At 46.1% G+C, this 22,471-nt stretch overlaps 1 protein-coding gene across 3 annotated transcripts in view; it reads left to right on the forward strand.

The window, feature by feature from the left end:
- Positions 1–699: 699 nt before the first annotated feature.
- The window catches only part of RALGAPA2 (Ral GTPase activating protein catalytic subunit alpha 2), a 331,873-nt gene continuing 310,101 nt past the window's right edge, over positions 700–22,471 (forward strand). For 2 of the 3 annotated variants that reach the window (XM_077282788.1, XM_077282790.1), the window contains exon 1: positions 766–1,014. In XM_077282788.1, coding sequence (XP_077138903.1) covers positions 909–1,014 — 106 coding nt within the window. In that variant the 5' untranslated portion in view covers positions 766–908. Of the gene's footprint in view, positions 1,015–22,471 lie in introns of all 3 variants that reach the window. The other variant, XM_077282789.1, reaches the window with a different exon arrangement.

A 22,471-nucleotide genomic window follows, 5' to 3' on the forward strand; every position in this document is an offset into this window, starting at 1 on the left:
TGTGTATAGTGTAGAGCTGTGTGTACCATACAGATCTGTGTGTATAGTGCAGAGCTGTGTGTACCGTACGGATCTGTGTGAACAGTACAGATGTGTGAATAGTGCAGAGCTGTGTGTACCGTACAGAGCTCTATGTGTAGCAAGTAAAAGTGCCCTGTGTTAATAGTGCAGAGCTGTGTGTGTATCAGGTAACAGTGCCGTGTGTATAGCGCAGAGCTGTGTGTAGCAGATAACAGCGCTGTGTATAGTGCTGTATGTATAGTGCTGTATGTATAGTGCTGTGTGTATAGTGCAGAGCTGTGTGTATAGTGCCGCGTGTATAGCGCTGTGTGTATAGTGCTGTGTGTATAGCGCTGTGTGTATAGTGCTGTGTGTATAGCGCTGTATGTATAGTGCTGTGTGTATAGCGCTGTATGTATAGCGCTGTATGTATAGTGCCGCGTGTATAGCGCTGTATGTATAGTGCTGTGTGTATAGTGCCGCGTGTATAGCGCTGTGTGTCGGTGGAGCACAGTCCTTGTCATGTGTCATCAGTACATTTTTGTCATCTGCTCCTCCTGAGCGCCTTCACTGGCACAGCCTGAGACTGGCTCCGCCCACACACGTGCTGGTCACATGGCGATGACGTCACGGCAGGTCCTGTCTCCTACTCGGCAGCTGTCTGCGCCCTCCCTCCGCTGTCTGACGTTAGCGCTGGTCAGTTCCGTGTTTACACCCCGGGAAGGAGACAGGAAAGAGCAGGCAGAGAGCCGGGAGCCGCGGCGGCAGGAGGAGGAGGCGAGCGTCCAGAGCACAGCGGCAGCGTCCGTCCTCCAGAGCAGTCCGGGGCGCAGGACATGCGGCGGCCTCTGGTGTAGCGCCCCATAGATTACACCGAGCACATCGGCAGCTCCCTCACACACAGCGGCATGTTCTCCCGCAAAAGTCATGGAGACCTCAAGAAATCTACACAGAAAGTTCTGGACCCAAAGAAGGACGTTCCCACCCGGCTGAAGCACCTGCGGGCGGTGCTGGGTGAGTGTCCCCGGCCACGGTGGCCATTGTTATCGTGGGCTGATCGCACAGTCAGTGCTCGCACCGCCTCGGTGGTTGTCAGTGGTGTCTGGTGTGCCCCCTGCCGGCCGGGCCGTGTACTGCACAGGTGCTGTGGTGTCACCTGGTTGTCATGGATTTAACCCCTTAGCGATGTTCCACTTGTTGAGAAGTAAACAATGCACCTCACCCCCGGCTGCAGCCCCCTGACTGTCTGCCACCTGCCAGTGATGAGCTGCCACTGTCCACCCACTGACAGCGCTTACTGTCCCCCAGCAGCAGCCAGCGTGTACAGACAGCAGCGTGTACGGACAGCGCCCTGAGCGGCCCTTCCTGTGGCCCCGGGGCTGACGGCACAGAGGTCTCCCCATGTGTGGAGGCTGCGGTCACTGGTCACCTCTGGTTGGAGGAGACGCATGGGACACCCGTGTAGGACTAATGGCACCAGTGCCACCATCTCACCATAGTGTCCTAGCTCTCAGGCACATTCCATGGGAGATCAGTGCCCGCCAGATGTGTGAGCTGCACCTCTCTCCTGAAGAATGAGACCCCTTAACGCCTCTGGTAGGCGAGATACGTTCTGGAGGTTACAGGGTTAATCTAATCTGAAGTGCTGTTAGTTTTATATTGGAATTCCTAGTGACTGATCCTGGGGGTAACAGGCGGGGGCCGATGGCTCCTCACATCTGTAGCCAGTGAATTGTGTACATGTCACACGCTGTGCCACATGTGATAGTGTGTGCCAGGGATTGGGCCTGCTGCGGTCATTACTAAACCAGTCCCAATATTGGACTCCGTCATTTCTGATGCCACGACGATGGCTGCAGACTTCTCTTCTGTTGCCACAACATGAAGGGCAGGACGGGAATAGGATGACCGCAGTCTGCGGATCTGCTATCTGAGCCTTCACTGTGATTAATGAGGTCCTGGCGATCAGTCCTCCAGCCGTGGTACATCCTGGGTGTCCACCATGGGGAGTCATGTGATTGAGAGACCCCTGCACTCGTCAGCGGTGACCTCCATGTTACCCCCCCACAGTGTGTATCCCACCCTACGTCTCTCCGTATACCCTGCCGTCACATCTGTATGTTCAGGCCGTGTTACTTCCTTCAGGTTCTTGGACGTTGAGCAAATGGTAATTGTAAAAACTGAATGAAATGTTGAAGTGTGGACGCTGGTCCTAATACATCACTGCGGCAGAGGGTGAAGCACTATGTGACGTGCTGCTCTTATCTCCCAGCCTGCACATTGCTTCTCTAGACTGGAGCTCTCTGCTCGGCTCTAGGGCTCTGGTCACACTGCATGGGGCTCAGTCTGCATTTCTTATGTGGCTGTTTACATGAATGGCTGCCACAAAAATGCACAATACAAAATGTAAATGTCTGTCTCACCCATTACGTCATCCTTACAGCAGAAATGTATCCAGTCCCCAACTGTGCAGCTGTAACTGGGCTGTGGAGTCGGTATAAAATGGACTGACTCTGACAATATATTATACATTGGGTACTGTGCAGGATGTGATGTCGGTGGTTCCATAATAATTTGGGAAAGTTATGAAATGTCCTATAAATGTCTGTTCTGTTCCTGATCTAAGGATCTCAGCTGTTAGTGGAGATGAATCTGTGCTGCACTTTATCTACATGTCAGTTGTGACCAGTGTGTGGAGTCGTGGATGAGCTGAATCTGTGCTGCACTTTATGTACATGTTCAGTAGTGACCAGTGCTGTGGAGTCGTAGATAAAGTGCAGCACAGATTCATCTCATCTACGACTCCACAGCACTGGTCACTACTGAGCATGTACATAAAGTACAGCGCAGATTCATCTCTTGTACATGCTCAGTAGTGACCAGTGCTGTGGAGTCGTGGATGAGATGAATCTGTGCTGCACTATATGTACATGTCAGTAGTGTCCAGTACTGTGGAGTCAGAGTCAGGGATATTGAGGAGTCCAAGGTTTGGCTGACCCACTCAACAGTCCTGGCTGTGACATCATGTGAGCTGTGTGATGAGGGTTATTGCATAGGACTGCACCTCCCACATTGCAGGGCGCCCAAGCTCTCATTTAGGCTCCAGTGTGCATTTGTTCTAGGGGTTGTCCAATTTTCAAGACACATATATATATATATTTTTTATTATTATAAAGTATATGATTTGAAAAATCCAAACCCCTTAAATGCATGTGTTTTGGAGTAAAAATTATTTTTGTGGAAAATTTATTTTTGTGGTTTTATTTAAAAAAAAATTACCCTGTTTGCCTTCTGTAGCCTCTCTATTGCTGGCTGCAGATGAGTGAACTGAAAATCCGTTTATGACTCTTATGTCTTTTTTTCGGAGTTCCTCTCAACTGATCTGACAACAGATCACATCAAGGTAGAATGTGTCCTGAAACAAAGTCAGTCTGTGTACTCGGAGCAGTGACTGAAACCAAATTCTGGCGGGAGAATAAAGATAATTTTCTCTCTGCTGTATTTGGCTGCGTGCAAGCGCCGGACAGCATCATAATGCTGGTAAGGCCTGTTTCACACGTCAGTGGCTCCGGTACGTGTGGTGACAGTTTTCCCACGTACCGGAGACACTGACTCACGTAGACACATTAAAATAAATGTGTCTCTGCACATGTCAGCGTGTTTTCACGGACCGTGTGTCCGTTTGAAAAACACGGAGACATGTGAGTGTTCGTGGGAGCGCACGGATCACACGGACCCATTAAAGTCAATGGGTCCGTGTAAACACGTACCGCACACGGATGCTGTCCGTGTGCCGACTGAGGACCACATGGACAGTGCAGGAGACAGCGCTAGAGTTAAGCGCTGTCCCCAGCGTGTGGTGCTGAAGCCGGCATTCATTCCTTCTCCCCAGCAGCGTTCGCTGGAGAGAAGGAATGAAAAATCATGTTTTTTTTTGTTTTTAAAATAAAGTTCCCGGTCAGCTCCCGCCTCCCACCCCCTGTGCGCCCGCCCGCTGGCATTAAAATACTCACCCAGCTCCCGCAGTGCTTCCTCTCAGCGCCGCAGCTTGTCCTGTATGAACGGTCACGTGGTGAAATTAGTTTCTCCGCCTCCTCCGCAGCTGTGCTCTGATCCGCTCTGTGAGAGAGGCTCGGAGCACAGACGCATGACACTCTGCTTCCGCTCGCAGCAGAGCAGGAGCCGAGGGTCATTAGCATATCGCATCCGATGCAATACGCTAGTGTGACCACTGCCTAAGGTCTAATGCGGCCATCACTCCTGTAAATAAAACTCAATGCCCCCTGGGCAGATAGTCACAAGAAGTGGACCCCCTTATCACATTATATAAGGAGGCGCTCGCCTTACCTTCATTCCCAGCCTTATTCTATCTGCCATGCTCTTTTTGTTCTTCTATGAAGTTATTAATGCAGTTATGCAAATCTAGTGACTGTTCTCCACCAATCTGCAAACCAAAGTGATCAGCAGATTGCACTGTGTGACTGCGTACGTACAATCTATTCTGTATGATGCACAATATATATAGAGTTGTATGAAAGTGTTTTCCCCCTTCCTGATTTCCTATTCTTTTGCGTGTTTGTCACACTTAATGTTTCTGATCACCAAACAAATGTAAATATTAGACAGATAACTCAAGTAAACGAAAAATGTAGTTTATAAATGAAGGTCTTTATTATTAAGGGAAAAAGAGATCCAAACCTACAGGGCCCTGTGTGAAAAAGTGATTTCCACCCCCATATACCCCCTTAAAACATTAATTGTGGTTTATCACATCTTTGGGAAGCTGAGTTTAAGTTCCCCAGCCACACGCAGGCCTGATTACTCCCACACTTGTTCTCAATCAAGAAATCACTTAAATAGGACCTGCCTGACAAAGTGAAGTAGACCAAAAGTTCCTCAAAAGCTAGACATCATGCCGCGATTCAAAGAAATTCTGGAACAAAGGAGAAGCAAAGTAATTAGCTCTATCAGTCTGGAAAAGGTTATAAAGCCATTTCTTAATCTGTGGGACCAAGATCATGTTTTCACACAGGCCCGTGTAAGTTTGGATTTATTTTTTTTCCCATAATAATAACCTTCATTTAAAATTGCATTTTGTTTACTTGTGCTATCTTCGTCTAATATTTATTTGTTTGGTGAACTGAAACATTTAAGTGTGAGAAACATGCAAAAGAAGAGGAAATCAGTAAGGCTACTTTCACACTGGCGTCGTGCACTGTACGTCGCTATGCGTCGTTGTGGAGAAAAAACGCATCCTGCAAAGTTGCCCGCAGGATGCGTTTTTTCTCCATAGACTTTTATTTGCGACGCAGTGCCACACGTCGCAACCGTCGTGAGACGGTTGCGTCCTGTTTTGGCAGACCGCCGCCACAAAAAAAGTTACATGTAACTTTTTTTGTGCGTCGAGACCGCCATTTTCGACCGAGCATGCGCGGCCGAAACTCCGCCCTTTCCTTCCCGGACCTTGCAATGGGGCAGCGGAAGCGTCCTAAGACTGCTTCCGCTGCCCACGTCGGGCATTTTTTGCACAGTATGCGTTGGTACGTCGGGCCGACGCAGCGTGACGGCCCCGTACCGACGCTAGTGTGAAAGCAGCCTAAGGGGGCACACTTTTTCATACAACTGTATATATGATAGTGTAGTAAACACCCCCTATCCTCTGATCAGTGTGACGGCTGGTGGGGCTTCTGACTCGGTAATGGATCTCTCTGGCTGGAAGGAGCTGGTATATGAGGGCTCGTCTTCCCTTATAAATATGATGTGCACTCGTGTCCTGTAGCTTATACCCACTGATATCTCTATTAGATGGCTCCAGTGTCTGTCCCATAGATGTATCCCTTTAAAATCTTGCTAGTAGTAGGCATCTATCTTCATTCACAGGACAGAAATATATTTACGACTGCTCAGGGTTCGACTGCTAAGATCTCGATAACTTGGCTCCCAAAGTGTGAGTGGAGCAGTTGTGGGCATGTGCAGCCAGCACTCCATTTACTGTCTATGGGACTCCCAGAGATTGCCACGTGCCGTGTCCCCCAGTCTCATAGACCGTATATTCAGCAGTGGTCATGTATATGTACTGCTGCACCATTCACGCAAGGGACTCGGACCCCCATCCTCTGGAGCAGCTATAAATGTAATTAATGGGGGTACCCTTTTCTTAAGAGATGCTAGAATTCTTTAAAAAAAATAATCTCCTTTTTTGCCATTTGCTGTGTTTGGTATTGCACTATAGTCCCTATCACTCCCTTCAGTGCTAAGTCTATGGTAGATAGAATGGGTGAGTTTGATTCTGAAATTGGACCTTTTTTGACCGTGAAAATCAATTCTCATCCACCCCTATCGCTAGAAAAAGGTCTTATGAAAAGCCCCATAGACTCTAATTGGTAGATGTTCTCGCCGAAAAAAAAGTCTAGAACACATACGTGAAAAACTGATGTCTACATAGAGACTTGATTGTGTAAGGTGAAGGGGTTCTCTGGTAGCAGCTTGGATACATGCAGGGCGTTTATATCAAAACGGAATAAAGTTTGGTCTTCATAAACTTAACAGCTGTTTCTTCAGCACAAATGAATAACCAAATAGTCCTCTCTCTTGGTACCAGGGCTGTGGAGTCGGTAAGCCAAACCTCCGACTCCTCAATTTCCATGACACCGACTCAGGCTCCGACTCCACAGCCCTGCTTGGTACTTCAAAGTAGATCAACCAGTTTCACCAACATGGTATTACAGGAACCTCTCAGGCTGCAGCACAAAGTGTCCACCAGCTCTATCTTTCCACAGCCCAAGTACACTACTAATACCTGAGCTAGACAAGGTGCATATTTTTTTTAGGCCAGTGAGACCTGGACTGGCATATGGGAGCGACCTTTCCCACCCAGGCTCTTTTGGTCGCTCCTATATCCCAGACTCCAAATTCAGTCACAATACGAACCATCTCAGTAACACCTACCTGCCATCCAGGACTTTACCTCCTGCTTTCTTACAAAGGTTGGTGATAATGCATCGGTTATCGTGTCCAACAATAAAGCGGTTGTTTAATCAAAGACTGATGACTTTCCCAGCCCCACCATCTCTTTAAACCAATAAACAGGAATTACAGGAATCAGACACCTGCCAGTTGCTAAAATGAAGCTGCAGCAGTGCTAGAAATGCACGGAGTCCCTGCAGTCTGTTAGGAGGCCGAATGGGCGAGAATGCATGTCACATGACCGCTATTCCCGACACCGGAAAATTTTCACAGTTCACAATACTTGCGATGCGAGGGCTCACAAATATAGAGTGACTGCAGACTTGTAGTTTAACACCAAACAACCCCTTTAAATATTGATCCTCTAAATGCAATGCTGTAACAGAGGGCTCACGGGTGCTGGCCGCAATGTATATGTGGATTACCTGGTGACAGGTCCCCTTTAATGACAAATCGGGGGAAGGGGGTAGATGGCCATATGGACCTTTATGATTGGATGTTCTGTATGAGGTTGTTTGTATTGGGTCTATGGGTATATAATTCTTGATTATTTATTGTACTTTTTTTTTTTTTTTTTTTTTTTTTTTTTTGAAGCTATTCAGAATATAGATCTAGAGTCAGAAGTGTTATTGACATTAATATACTCCGGTCTTGAAGTGCTTCTTATTGAAGTCATTTCAGTGAACATTGTCATTCATTATACTTATTGCATCATTTGTATACTTTGAACGGTTGCGTTATTGTGTTAAAGTACAAAATTTAAAGCCTTTAAGAAAATATAGAAGGGTTATTTTTATGACATCCCTTTAGTTGTGTCCACTGAGAATAACTTTTTCATATAGAAACAAACTTAAAGGGGTTGTCCCATGAATAAAGTACATTTTAATTAATCGATCTTGTATGACATTGTAGTATTCCAATATTTTATTATTTAAGAACATTAAAAAGCATATGGACCAATGGCCTGATATAAATTTGTAATAACAAATGATAAATAACTTTGAATAATACGGATGATAGTTAGATGTAAATGAAAGTGTCCCCAAACAGTGTGATACCCCCACAGTGAATTCCTCCACACGCACAGTATGATGACCCTACTGTACCCCCCTCCCTCAAACCTCCACTGACAAAGAATTGTGACCCCATCACAGTATGACTCTCCAACTATACCCAGTATGATTCTCCAACTATAATCCCCCACACAGTCCTCCATACTGTATAATGACCACAAACGTGTTCCATACATTGTAAAGCACCTGCATTGCCTTCCATACAGTATAATGGCTCCACATAGTGCTAGTGCTTCATACAGTATAATGGGGCTCCATCCAGTACTAATGGCCCTAAGTATTGCGCTATACAGTATAAATGACAGCAGATAGAGCTTCATGCAGTATAATGGGTCTCACGTAGTGCTTCATGCAGTATAATGGGTCCCGCGTGGTGCTCCGTGAGGTGTGATGGGTCCCACGTAGTGCTTCGTGCAGTATAATGGGTCCCACTTGGTGCTCCGTGCAGTGTGATGGGCCCCCACGTGGTGCTCCGTGCAGTGTGATGGGCCCCCGCGTGGTGCTCCGTGCAGTGTGATGGGCCCCCGCGTGGTGCTCCGTGCAGTGTGATGGGCCCCCGCGTGGTGCTCCGTACAGTGTGATGGGCCCCCGCGTGGTGCTCCGTACAGTGTGATGGGCCCCCGCGTGGTGCTCCGTGCAGTGTGATGGGCCCCCGCGTGGTGCTCCGTGCAGTGTGATGGGCCCCCGCGTGGTGCTCCGTGCAGTGTGATGGGCCCCCGCGTGGTGCTCCGTGCAGTGTGATGGGCCCCCGCGTGGTGCTCCGTGCAGTGTGATGGGCCCCCGCGTGGTGCTCCGTGCAGTGTGATGGGCCCCCGCGTGGTGCTCCGTGCAGTGTGATGGGCCCCCGCGTGGTGCTCCGTGCAGTGTGATGGGCCCCCGCGTGGTGCTCCGTGCAGTGTGATGGGCCCCCGCGTGGTGCTCCGTGCAGTGTGATGGGCCCCCGCGTGGTGCTCCGTGCAGTGTGATGGGCCCCCGCGTGGTGCTCCGTGCAGTGTGATGGGCCCCCGCGTGGTCCTCCGTGCAGTGTGATGGGCCCCGCGTCGTCCTCCGTGCAGTGTGATGGGCCCCCGCGTGGTGCTCCGTACAGTGTGATGGGCCCCCGCGTGGTGCTCCGTACAGTGTGATGGGCCCCACGTGGTGCTCCGTGCAGTGTGATGGGCCCCCGTGTGGTGCTCCGTACGGTGTGATGGGCCCCCGCGTGGTGCTCTGTACGGTGTGATGGGCCCCATAATGAGCCATTATACTCTATCGGCATACGGAATACCTATATAGTTAAGGTGCAGTGCCCGATGTTGTGGGCCAAATGTAGTCGGGGAACCCGCCTCGTGTTGCGGGCTTAATATACTCACCTAGTGTGACACAGTTTGACATATGTGGGGTAGACCTACCCTAATGCAAAATCCAGAAGCCCATGGCAATAAATGACTCGAGGGAATTGGTTTTAGCCCCAGTAATACATTTTGCGTGTGCTATTCGGTAGCCCAGGATTGTAGGGTGTAATGAGCTGGTTTATACTTGGTTGCATTTTCCATTATTTATTGGATTATTTTTAGCAAATGGCAGGTTATTCAAGGTTAATCAATAAAGTCTTAAAATACTTCCCCAGGTCTCCACGTGGCCGGTAAAAGGACACATCACGTTCTCAGTAATGTGCCGGTCCATTGTCTGAACCCACTGTGCTAATGAATAAGTAATAAGAAAATGTCTATCCAGATGGCTTCTCTCCTGCACATCCTGATGCCCTTACACTCGACATTACCACGGAAAGTTATTGGGACAGCGCTGGTCACATGTATGTACCTCCTCGCTGCTTAGCACATCTAGAGGTCCTGTCCCTTGTCATAGATGCCATCTTTACCTCCATTCCTGAGATCTGGCCGTCTCTTCCCTCTATGTAAATCTAGTCCTTTAACCTGAGGCTTTATTCAGACATCTCCACGGCCCGAGCATGGACCACAGCGCGTGGCCTGGCTACAGGTCTTCTGACCTGAGTGTGACAGCCTGATGTATTTCTGTGAAGCGTTATGCTCTGGTCCGGAGACGCACACCCAGTCCAGCATTGTGGTCTGTGCTTGGACTGTGTTGCACAAACGTCTGAATAAGCCCTTAAAGGGAACCTGTGAATTTGATCATAGTGCCTGATGTGCCAGCAGGAGCTGATCACAGTGATATATATATGATTATGGGAAAAGTTTCAGCAAAGGTTGCGTTTTGGTCATTGTGTGACAATAAAAGAATGTTCTCCAGAGATTTTCATGATCTCTTGGGGGACAAATTACAGTATGTAAAAAGAAAAATATTTGGTAGCTATATGTAGACATACTCATGTATAGAAAGATAGCTATAGATAGATCTATCATATGTTCTCCTTTTTTACATAATATATTGATTTTGGGAATATGGAATAAATAGAAAATTTGTTTAAAAATACGGTAAATGTAACCTAAACATAATTTAAACTTCTTATTATTTTTTTTTGTAATATCTGTTTTGAAATCTTCTATCAGTCTGGCCGCTCAGCTTACCACTCAGTATATGTTAACCTTAAATGCTCCCGCATTCCAAAGAAAATATAGTTGTGACATCCGGCTACCAAAACCGCAGACAATGACGCCCATTACAGTTTCTTTTTATCAATACTGCCCCAGGTGATTGTCAGGGCTCTCCCAAAGCAAATAAACTAGATCAGTGCAGGGAAAAATTAGAGCAGAACATACTTGGCTGCTGCAAGTCTGCATTCAGGCTCTGATCCATGCTGCCTGTAGTTTCTGCAGCTTGAAGCTGGTGATGGGTTCCCTTTTACTATTACCGTATGCTCTCTCTGTTCTGTACGGATCTGTAATTACCTGCCGTTATCCTACCTGTGATAGTAATGAAATTACACCTCTATATGCAATAGATAACACAGGGTCTATCATTCATTATAAGTGATAATCACAGCTCTCCTCCTCCTCCTCCTCCTTGCTGCGCAGTGACCTCAGCACAGATCACAGAGCATGCCTAGAAAGCTCTTCTGTAGAAGTCACTGGGTCAGAGCCTGTCTATTGCTGATCTCTCTAGATGCAGTTAATAGCCTTCGAGCAGGATGGCTGCTCCCATACTAGTGAAAAGAAAGTAGAATTAATAATCATACAAGCAGAAAATAAAAGCTAATTAGAAAAAAATTGTCAAATATATATATACTAGATGGTGGCCCGATTCTAACGCATCGGGTATTCTAGAATATGCATGTCCACGTAGCATATTGCCCAGTCACGTAGCATATTGCCCAGTCACGTAGCATATTGCCCAGTCACGTAGCATATTGCCCAGTCACGTAGCATATTGCCCAGTCACGTAGCATATTGCCCAGTCACGTAGCATATTGCCCAGTCACGTAGCATATTGCCCAGTCACGTAGTATATTGCCCAGTCACGTAGTATATTGCCCAGTCACGTAGTATAATGCTCCATGCAGTTATGGCCCCATAGATGCCCCATATAATGCTCCATGCAGTTATGGCCCCATAGATGCCCCATGTAATGCTCCATATAATGCTCCATGCAGTTATGGCCCCATAGATGCCCCATGTAATGCTCCATGCAGTTATGGCCCCATAGATGCCCCATGTAATGCTCCATGCAGTTATGGCCCCATAGATGCCCCATGTAATGCTCCATGCAGTTATGGCCCCATAGATGCCCCATATAATGCTCCATGCAGTTCTTTATGGCCCCATAGACGCTCCATACAGCATTGTGCCACATGTAATGCTGCCGCTGCTGCCGCTGCAATAATAAAAGAAAAAATCACATACTCGCCTCTCGTCGCTGCTCCTCAGCATCCCGTCTCTCCGCACTGACTGTTCAGGCGGCGCACACACTAATACGTCATCGCGCCCTCTGACCTGCACAGTCACTGCAAGAGGATGGGGAGACGGAGACAGGATGCATTGCGAAATTACCCAGATGACTTAGCGGTCTCGCAAGACCGCTAAGTCTTCTGGGTAATTTCGCAATGCATCGCCGGGAACGGAAGATGGCGGCCGGCGCGAGCGGCTCGGCGTACTACGGAGGGTGAGTATAGCAGGTTTTTTTTATTTTTTATTTTTAACATTAAATTTTTTTACTATTGATGCCGCATAGGCTGCATCAATAGTAAAAAATTGGGGACACACAGGGCTAATAGCAGCGGTTATGGAGTGCGTTACCCGCGGCATAACGTGGTCCATTACCACCGGCATTAACCCTGTGTGAGCGGTGACCGGAGGGGAGTGTGCGGGGAGTAAGGAGCGGCCATTTTCTTCCGGACTGTGCGCGTCGCTGATTGGTTGTGGCAATGGTCGTGGGCGTTTTGCCACGGCCAATCAGCGACTTGGATTCCATGACAGACAGAGGCCGCGACCAATGAATATCCGTGACAGAAGGACGGACGTACCCCTTAGACAATTATATAGTAGATTTTTTTTGCTAAACATAAAATGGGTGATACATTTAAAGGGAATCTGTCAGTAGGATCAACCCTCCTATGGGAATCCAGGTCATATAGAGTTGAATAAACTGACACATTGATGTCTGTGATTCAATCTCTTATTCCAGAGAAATCCACATTTTTCTTACACGTAAACGAACTGATAAGATCTATAAGTCGGACACTGATCTACATGAGAATCTGCCTCCAGAGATTATTATAGATGATAGGAGGAGTTACCAGTGTGAGACCAGTAGATCAGGAGAGCGGCCTGTCAGTCATTACATGTCTCACACTGGTAACTCTTCCCTTTCATGTAAAATAATTTCTGGAGGCAGATTCTGAGGAGATCAGTGTCCGGCCGATAGATCTTATCAGCTCATTTACATATTAATAAATGCTTGTATTTATCTGGAATAAGATATTGGATCGCAGATGTCAAAGTATCATTTTATTCTGCTTTTTGTAACCTTCATGCCCATAACCTGCTTATGAGGGTTGATCCTACTGACAGATTTCCTTTAATTATATTTTCTCTAAACACCACCTATTTTTTTTTTTTTTTTTAAAACCCATAGCGGTTCTTCTGACAGGTTCCCGTTAATGTCTATAAGGGTGCATCTAGTGCAGACATTGAGATTGATAGCGTTTGAGGGTCACACATTGTTCTCCGCATTCATGCGAGTGTATAACCCTGCAATCGGAGACGTCCTCGCCCAGCGATTGTTACAGTATTACATGATCTGAAGGCGGCTGTCTCCATTCTTCGTCAGTCTGGAGATTGCACTGTCATTCCTCATTATGGCAGCGAGAGGCTGAGATGTAACGAGAGATGAGGTGCAAACACTGTGATAAGCAGAATCAGACCCGAGCAGCCCCGGGCATGGCATTCACAGGAGGCCGGCACTGCCGGGTGCCGCGCTTACACCTTCGTTACCTCTCCTAAAAACACAAAGCTTTCTGATATAATATCAATGCTCCTAAGAGGACCATTGTCAAGTGAGGGTATTGTAACTTGAGACCATGTTTGGTTCCAAGGAAAGGAAGAAAGCAGAAAACTAATACATGTGAGGCAACCCTTATATTTAGCAGTCAGAAATATTGGCTGAAAGCTGCAAGCTGTGTATCCCTACTAGTGATGGGCGAGCACTAAAATGCTCGGGTCAAGCAGATTTAATACTCAGGTACTCATGAGCCCAATGTAAGTCTATGGGAGACCCGAGTATTTTTACCGCGATTCCCCCCCCCCCCCCCCCCCCCCCCGGGGGTCCTTTTTAAGGTCTAAAAACTTATGAAAATAATGGAAACCTGCTCAGATGATACAGGGACCTCATGGGGATCGCCCCTGGAAGCATTCCTAACTCCTAGGTCACAGCTGTAAGCAATGTTGTCAGAGTTTCACACCATTTTTACAGGTGCACACAAAAACAAAACCAAAATGGATTTTGCTGGGAAATATGTTAAGGTACATCCTTTCCAGTGTAATGACTTGTATATAAGGCAAAATAATTAACCCCAGACCAAAATGTTCCTCCACCACTTAGGCTTAGTTCAGAAGCATATATATTAAGCGTGGTGTGCTTTATCCAATGGATATGATACCTTATTTAGCAACTGGATAAAAATTAACCTTTATTAGGTATATTAAAAAACCAATATAGATAAAATCTTGATATGAACCAAATAAAGAGAAAAACAACAATAACAGTAAACACAAAAATCCTGTTGTGATGAGTGCCCTATTACCTTCACAGGACGGGAAAGACAAACCAAGAAAAATGACATATAACAAATACAAACAGAACTGACAGTGTTTTAGACTGGCTTCCAATCCCAAGCAATTATTAGGCTCACACTAGGTGGGCCAATGGTTGATACACCTTAGATCCAACGCTATTGTGATGCAAACAATTGGATCTGTTACTGTGGCTACGACCACACACGTCACCGCGTTCAATTCTTATCCTCAATCCTGCTCACAGGAGAAGAAAATTTTTGGACCCCCTCAATATATATATATTGCAAGTCTCATATATGATATACAATATCCGGATTTAACCGCTATGTCTAGGCAGTTCGGACAAAAATACATTGGATTGGAGCACTGTCAGTGCAAATTAGCAGCACATTTTAGGGGCGTTTTCAAAAATGCCCTTCACACATGATTACCCATCCATAAAGCTATGGGAAACATTTGTCCTCATTTACACTTCTCATGAGTATTCCCTAGATGGGTTCAATAGTGACAACTTCAAGGGACAAATAATGGTGGAATATTATCATAGAGATGCTGTAAAGCATAAGATCATGGGTATTACCAAACCCATGTGTTAGGGTGGATCTCACCGCATATTCATCTCCATTGCCCCAGCTATCGATCTAGCCACCGTCCACCTCATGTATGACCCCGTTAGAAGATTATGCTGCAAGAAGCGTCTCTTCTAGTTCAGAAGCAGCGTTTTTGAAGCGTTTTTCAACTTTAGCATTGCTTTCAACCACTACAAATGCATTCACTGGGAAATGTCATTGTAACATTTAACACCCCTAGCTGGCCATGTGGTGTGTGACACATACGCAGACCCATCTTGTTTCTGAAGGAGGGACTCCTAAAGTCACAGCCTATTTTTTTTTTTAGAGGGGCATCAGGCGGCATTAATATTCTTAAAGGGCCATTATTAAACAGTGGGTCTCCTATGCTGTTATTGCCTATGCAGTGAGTGGCTGGGCTGCCAAAAATTATGACGCACTCCAATACCCCTTTCAAGAGACGTACTGGAGGGCCTCCTGAATAAAATGTTGCATTGAATGCAAGGCCTGCCCTGCCCCAAAGTTACATGCACCCCAAGAATCTTTTGAACCCAGGTACTGGATGGCCACAGGAAAACCCACTTCATATTATTCATTTTGTACTCCCATACTGTTATGTGTTGACTGCAAGGCTTGCCCTGCTACCAAGTCATATGCACCCCAATAAGCCCTTGAACCCAGGTACTGGATGGCCACCGGAAAACCCGCTTAACATTCTTCAGTTGGTCCTGCCATACTGTTTCCTTATACATTGAATGCAAGGGCCGCCTTGACCCAAATTTGCTTGCACCCCTATCCCCCCTTAGAAGAAACATGGAGGAGGGCCTCATTAAAAAACTGTCCCATTACAAAGGAGCGGGTTTCTCCTAGACTCGTAATGCCCATACACTAAGTGTGTGGGCTGACAAACACTTCCCCTTGGGGGTACATTTTTTTTTCTTTTTTTTAATAGGGATCATAGACACCCTTGCCAAAAAATAGACTGGCTGTAGCAGCATAGAACACGTTCAACCCTGGTGATCTAGTGGCGGTGGATGATGAGACGTGGAGGAAGGCCTCATTAAAAAAATAGGCCCAATTTAAGGGAGCGAGTTTCCTAGACTTGTAATGCCCATACACTAAGTGTATGGGCTGACAAACATTTCCCCCTGGGGGGGTAAAAAATTTTTTTTTGACTTCAAATTTAGTAACAGGCATCATAAAAACACCCTTGCACAAAAATTGAGTGACTTTTGCATCACGGAATACGTTCACCCTGGTGTTATAGTGGTTGTGGATGATAAGGAGGAGGATAAGGAGGAGGATAACACCAAACAGACCAAATCAGGAAGCGTAAACCCATATGTGGTTGTGAAGAGGTGCATGACAATGCATCTCCACAAAAATTACAATGTATTTGAGGTTATGTTTCGCTGTTTTCATTCGGTGGTGTACAGAAGTCTTGCCCAATCCAGCCCTTGTTCATTTTTATAAGAGTCAGCCTTTCAGCATTTTCAGTTGACAGGCGGATGCGCTTATCAGTTATAATTCCACCAGCGGAACTAAAAACCCGCTCTGATTGAACGCTAGCAGCAGGGCAGGCCAGGACCTCCAAGGCGTAGAGAGCCAGTTCATGCCACGTGTTCAGCTTGTATACCCAATAATTGAAAGGCACAGAGGAATCATGGAGGACGTTTGAACGATCAGCAAGGTACAGTACTTCCTCAGCATCTTCCCAAACATTGCACTTCTTGTGACAGCACCCCTTGCCTCTGTGCCGGCGCGATGGGAGGGTCTGAGAAAACTGTCCCAGAACTTTGCCATTGTTCCCCTGCCTGTGCTGGATTGTACTTGTGTCTCTCTCGCCTGTACTCCTTGGTTGTACAACAGACTCTGACGTCTGCTGCCAGCGTTGTCAGATGGGAATTTTTTTAGTAACTCCGCTACAAGGGCCCTCTGGTACTGCAACATTTTAGTACACCTATCTGCCTCTGGAAGAAGAGATTGAAAGTTCTCCTTGTAACGTGGCTCTAGAAGTGTCACCAACAGAAATGAGTGTCACCGAAAATTTTAATAAGGCGAGGGTCATGGGAAACCAGGGCTGTGGAGTCGGAGTCAGTCATGGAGTCGGAGTTAGTTTTGGTTGGAGTCGGTAGAAATGTACCGACTCCGACTCCAGCTTTAAAAAAAAAAATGTATTAATATTTCATAATTGAACTTTCATATGAATTTTATAAATGTTACTCAAATATATATGTTCTATCAAACTATGAACAACAGTGATAAGCAGTTCTGCTGGAGATATAGACATTTCTTACTTCTTGTGTGTCACTGTTCTCCACTGCCCTTATCTAATCTTATACTTGGTTAACCTCATGGTGCCCCAACCCCACTACTTACAATGTATGAAGCTGAAAGTGAAAATGTGTTGCAAATTCTTAGTAGTAAAGCTCCTCCTCTAGACTAGATGTTTACTAGGTGTGCGTCTTCCAAGCATCTCACAGCTGCTACTCAGAAGAGGAAGACTGTAAGAAGTATTATCCTTTCAACAAACTTTGCATCATTTAACTGTGAGTACATGAGGAATAACAGTATTACTGACCACTATATCAGTTGTACGACCTGGCAATAATTTAGTTCAATTGTTTTTAGGAAAAACAATTGTCATTTGGATTGTGAATGCAGAATTAAAAACCTGAGAATGTCAAAGAAGTGTCACATTAAATCAGCTGTATTTGAACATTTCACCATCACTCAAGATAGAAAACATTATGTTTGTCAGTGTATGACAAATGATCCAGACGAAAACAAATGCTGTGAAGTCAAGATCGGTGCATATTCAGGCAAAGATAAAAATGCTCCTACCAGAGCTTCTAATCTAAAGAGACATTTACAGCGCTTTCATCCAGAAGTACTGAAAGCAGTTGATGAGAAAGACTGCATCCAAACCAATGAACCAGTGCCCAGCTCTTCCAGCCAAACAAAGGAGCAGAGAACTTTGCAGCCATCAGTTGCAAGATATTTTGTCAGTGACAAAGTTACTGTGACAATGACAGTAGATGTGTGCCTATTTCATTATTTTCACGACCAGCTTTTATGTGTCTGAATGGGGAAATGGCCCGCAAGCTTGGTGTTTCTCTGGAGAGAGAGAGAGCATTAGAAAATTAGTAATCGAAGAAGCTTTTAAACAAAAGGAAGAACTTAAAAAAACTCTCAAGGGACGCTTTCTGTTTCTTAAAATGGATACCTGCACATGTCACAGAGTGAACTATTTTGCCATCAATGTCCGATTTGTTTGTGACAAAAATGAAAGTTACCAAGACATTGGCAGTAAAAGACACCAAAGCTCATCACACCAGTGAGTTTCTCCAGGTCATGGTGGAAAAGGTTCTGCAAGACTATGAACTTAAAAAAGAGCAAGTTCTTTCTGTCGTAACTGACAATGCTTCAAATATGATAAGTACTATTAAGCTAATGAATGAGAGTAATGATGGTGACCAGCAGCTAGAAGAACATTCTGGGTCCACAGACACAGAAATGTTTGAAATAGAGGAACGCAGTATTGTAACTGAGGAGCAAACTGAAGTTGCTTCAGATGAACAGCAACATGATAGTTTAGATGATCTTGTTGAAACTGTGTCAATACGTTCTTTCATTCATCACATGCGCTGTGTTGTGCATACGCTACAGTTGGCTATAAGAGACAGTCTGCAAGAAGGACATGCTGCTGCACTGATTGGCAAGGTGAGAAAATTGGCTACTGTTGCCAGAACCCCTAAAGTTGACTCAATTTTGAAGAGACGTGCTGGAAAAGGGGCAATTATTGATCAAGCCACACGATGGGGCAGTACTTACTTAATGATTCAGCGCTTGGTTGAACTGAAAACCTTTCTTGTAGACATGGCTAACCCTCAACTGACGCTAAATGAAAGTCAGTGGAATCAGGTGACTGAGCTGGAAAAATTGCTAGAGCACCCATTTACAGTGACTAAAAAATTACAAGCAGAGGACTTAACTCCCGGTATTTTCTTAAAGGAGTGGAAGAACCTGATGTTTCGCCTGTCCCAAAGAGGAGGGTTAATTGCAAGTGGCATTGCTACATCAATGAAACGGAGAGAGGAGCTACTATTACAAAATAACATTCTTTTGGCAGCTGTTTATGTAGGCCCAATGCATCGGATTCTTCTAGATGATCAACAGCTAACTAAAGGAAAAGAAGCTCTGTTTGAAATAGCAGTAAGGATGAAAGGGTTGCAGAACAGTCAGGAGGAACAAGAAGAATTTGGTCGTCCTGCCACATCTTCACCCTCATCAACTGATGAAGAATTTAATTTCGAAAAATATTTGCATCACAAGGACCGTGCAAAGCGTTCCCGCATAGAAGAAGAGTCATCCCCATCAAAGAACACAGCCAGTACATTTCAGCAGAATTTTTCATGTGCAATAAAAGAAATTGAGAAATTTGACCGTTCATCAAAAATAACAGTGCAACAAGCGATTCCTCTGTATCCTGACATTGTCAGAGATGTTGCCCGAGTGGTTACTGCTTTGCCACCAACCCAAGTTAGTGTAGAGAGGTTGTTCTCTGCTCTCAAAATAATTAGATCAGATTTGAGGGCATCCATGAAGGAGGATCTGACAGAGGCAATACTTTTTCTGAGGACAACTTTATAGATTTCATCTTATTAACTGCATAACAGTGTTTATTGCATATTTACTTACAAGAGTTTAGAAAAGTTTATAAAAGTTATTTGCTATATTCTAATTGTATTCTAATAAATATAATTTTTGCTCTAAGTGGTCTGATTACTTATATGATGGTGAGAAACTGAATAAGCACGATGTTAATATTTGACAACAGTAAATTTATTGTTACGAATTGGCCATTTATGAAGGAGTCGGAGCCTGATAAAATCCAGGAGTCGGAGTCTGAGTCTGAGTCGCAACTGTGGCTTACCGACTCCACAGCACTGTGGGAAACGCAGCGCAACATAGTCAGCCATGCGTGCCAGACTGCTAACAGGAAAGACTTCCGTGTCCTCACCAACAGGACGACTGACCATGCTGTCGTCGTCCTCCTTCTCCTCTGTCCTTAGGCCATCCACGCAGAACATACGGTATGACAGCTGTGCTTGTAGTACCGTCTATAGCGCATGAAAGTAGCTCCTGTTCCTCCTCCTCCTCTTCCTCATTGTCTACCAATCCACATTGGGACGACATGAGGCTGGGCTGTGTGTAATCGCCCTGTATGGTTCCTTGCTCCATGTCCTCGTGCTACGCCTGCTATGCATCCTCTTTAATTGTGAGCAGAGAGGTTTTCAGAAAGCAAAGAAGCGGGATGGTGATGCTAATTATGGCGTCATCGCTGCTCACCATCTTGGTGCAGTCCTCAAAGTTTTGGAGGATGGTACACATGTCTGACATCCATATCCACTCCTGAGGTCTTATGTGTGCAGTCTGAACTGAATATCGACGGCCTTGTTGATGTTGGCAAACTGCCCTCTTCTGCTCAAAAATCCTTTCCAACATATTCAGTGTAGAGTTCCAATGCGTGGTGACATCACACACCATTGCCGGAAGCTGCAAACACTGCTGAAGCACGGCAAGGGCGGCTGAAGCTGTAGCTGACTGTCTAAAATGGTCAGACAGGCAGCATACTTTCACTAGCAGATCCGGCAGCTCCGGGTAGCTTTTGAGAAAACGTTGAACAATGAGGTTAAGCACACGGGCCAGGTAAGGTACGTGTATGAGCTCACCTTGCCTCAGAGCCGTCACCAGGTTCTGGCCATTGTCACACGCGACCATGTCTGGTTGTAGGTTCAGTGGTGTCGGCCAAAAATATGACTGCTCTTTCAGCGCTGTCCACAACTCTTCAGCATTGTGCGGTTTGTCACCTAAGCAGATTAGCTTCAGCACAGCCTGTTGCCGCTTGGCTGAGGCAGTGCTTCCAGCTTCTGACTGATGTGCTCATTGCTCATGCACAGGTAATGTTGTGGGACACGTGCTGGTGTAATGCCGATACAGCACACCGGGAGAAATAGTGGCGACTGGGGACCGAGTACCTTGGGACGGCCGCCGCCATCAGGTTGCGGAAAGCTTCCGTCTCAACGAGCCTAAAAGGCAACATTTCGAGCACAAGCAGACGAGAAATGTGAGAATTTAGTACTGTGGCCTGTGGGGCGTTGGCTGTGTATTTCCGCTTGCATTTCAATGACTGGGGTATAGATAACTGAAGGCTGCGCTGGGACAAGGACGTGGATTGGCTTGATGATGGTGCTACTTGACTGTGGGCAACAACAGGTGCAGGGCACGAGGCATCTTCGCATATACCGTGGACTGGGGATTGGCTTGGACGCAAAACAGTGGAAGAAGCAGTGGTGTCACCTGCAGACAGTGTTCCTGGAGCCTGGGGTTCGGTGTTGTAAATTCTGCTTTTGGGCTCCCTCCGGTGGTTATAAGTGGTAGTGCTGCTGTCTTTGGATCGCAGCATTCATCAGGTGTGTCCACTTATTGCAATTCTGACTGGGCTATTTAGTCTTGCTTGACCCTTTGGTTAGTGCCAGTTGTCCATTGTTTCCTGGAGGATTCACTTCCCTGCCTGGTCTCTCTTGCTTGCTGTTCATTTCAACAAGATAAGTGCTGGCTTTGTTTTCTGCAGTCCACATGCTGTGGGCCTGATCTTTCTAGTTATTTTCCATGTTTTGTCTTGTCCAGCTTGGTCTGTATAAGGATTTGTTTAGCCAAGCTGGTATCTCTGGAGATGCAGATATACCCTCCATGCCTTTAGTTAGATGTGGAGTTTTTGTATTTTCTGTGGTGGATATTTTCTAGTGTTTTAATGCTGACCGCATAGTACTCTGTCCTATCCTTTCTATTTACCTAGAAGTGGCCTCCTTTGCTAAATTCTGATTTCAGTCTGTGTATGTTATTTCCCTCTCTTCTCACAGTCAATATTTGTGGGGGTCTGTCTATCCTTTGGGGAATTTTCTCTGAGGCAAGATAGTTTTCCCTTTTCTATCTCTAGGGGTGGTTAGTCCTCCGGCTGTGTCGAGATGTCTAGGGAGTGATAGGTACATTCCACGGCTACTTCTAGTTGCGGTGTTCAGGGTCTGTGGTCAGTACAGGTACCACCTTCTCCAGAGTACGTCTCATGCTGCTCCTAGGCCACCAGTTCATAACAGTTCGGCTCGCAAAGTCGGGTGCTTTGCTGCCATGTGCCTGATCATGCTGGTGGTCAGGCTGGTAGTTTTGCTACCCCTGCTGGTGCGGGCATGGCAGGTGCTGCAAATGACCGGTTTGGGGTTATCGTTAGTCTTTAAAAAATATCCAGACTTGGGAAGATCTAACAGTTGGAATGGCAACTTCCGTCATGTTTGTGTTATGGGGAACGGATGCACGCCTTCTGTCTGCGGCAACCACACTGCTTCTTCCTGCCTGTTGGGGTGCTATGCCTCCTTCCCCATGTGTGCTGCTGTCCTCGCTCTGCTTGTCTAGCCTGCCAGGTTGGGTCAGTTACTATGTCATCCACCACCTAGTCTTCCAGATCCGCACCCTGCTCCTCCTCCTGACTTTCTGGCAATTGTCTCATCATCGTCCACCTCTTCTGACACTTTCCCACCATCGCCTTCGCGTGACCAGGGCTGGTCAAAGCTTTGGGCAGCTCTACATGAGATCTTCTCTGTCCCCACTTCAAGTT

Source organism: Ranitomeya variabilis, chromosome 2 (assembly GCF_051348905.1).
Source record: "Ranitomeya variabilis isolate aRanVar5 chromosome 2, aRanVar5.hap1, whole genome shotgun sequence".
NCBI lineage: Eukaryota > Metazoa > Chordata > Amphibia > Anura > Dendrobatidae > Ranitomeya > Ranitomeya variabilis.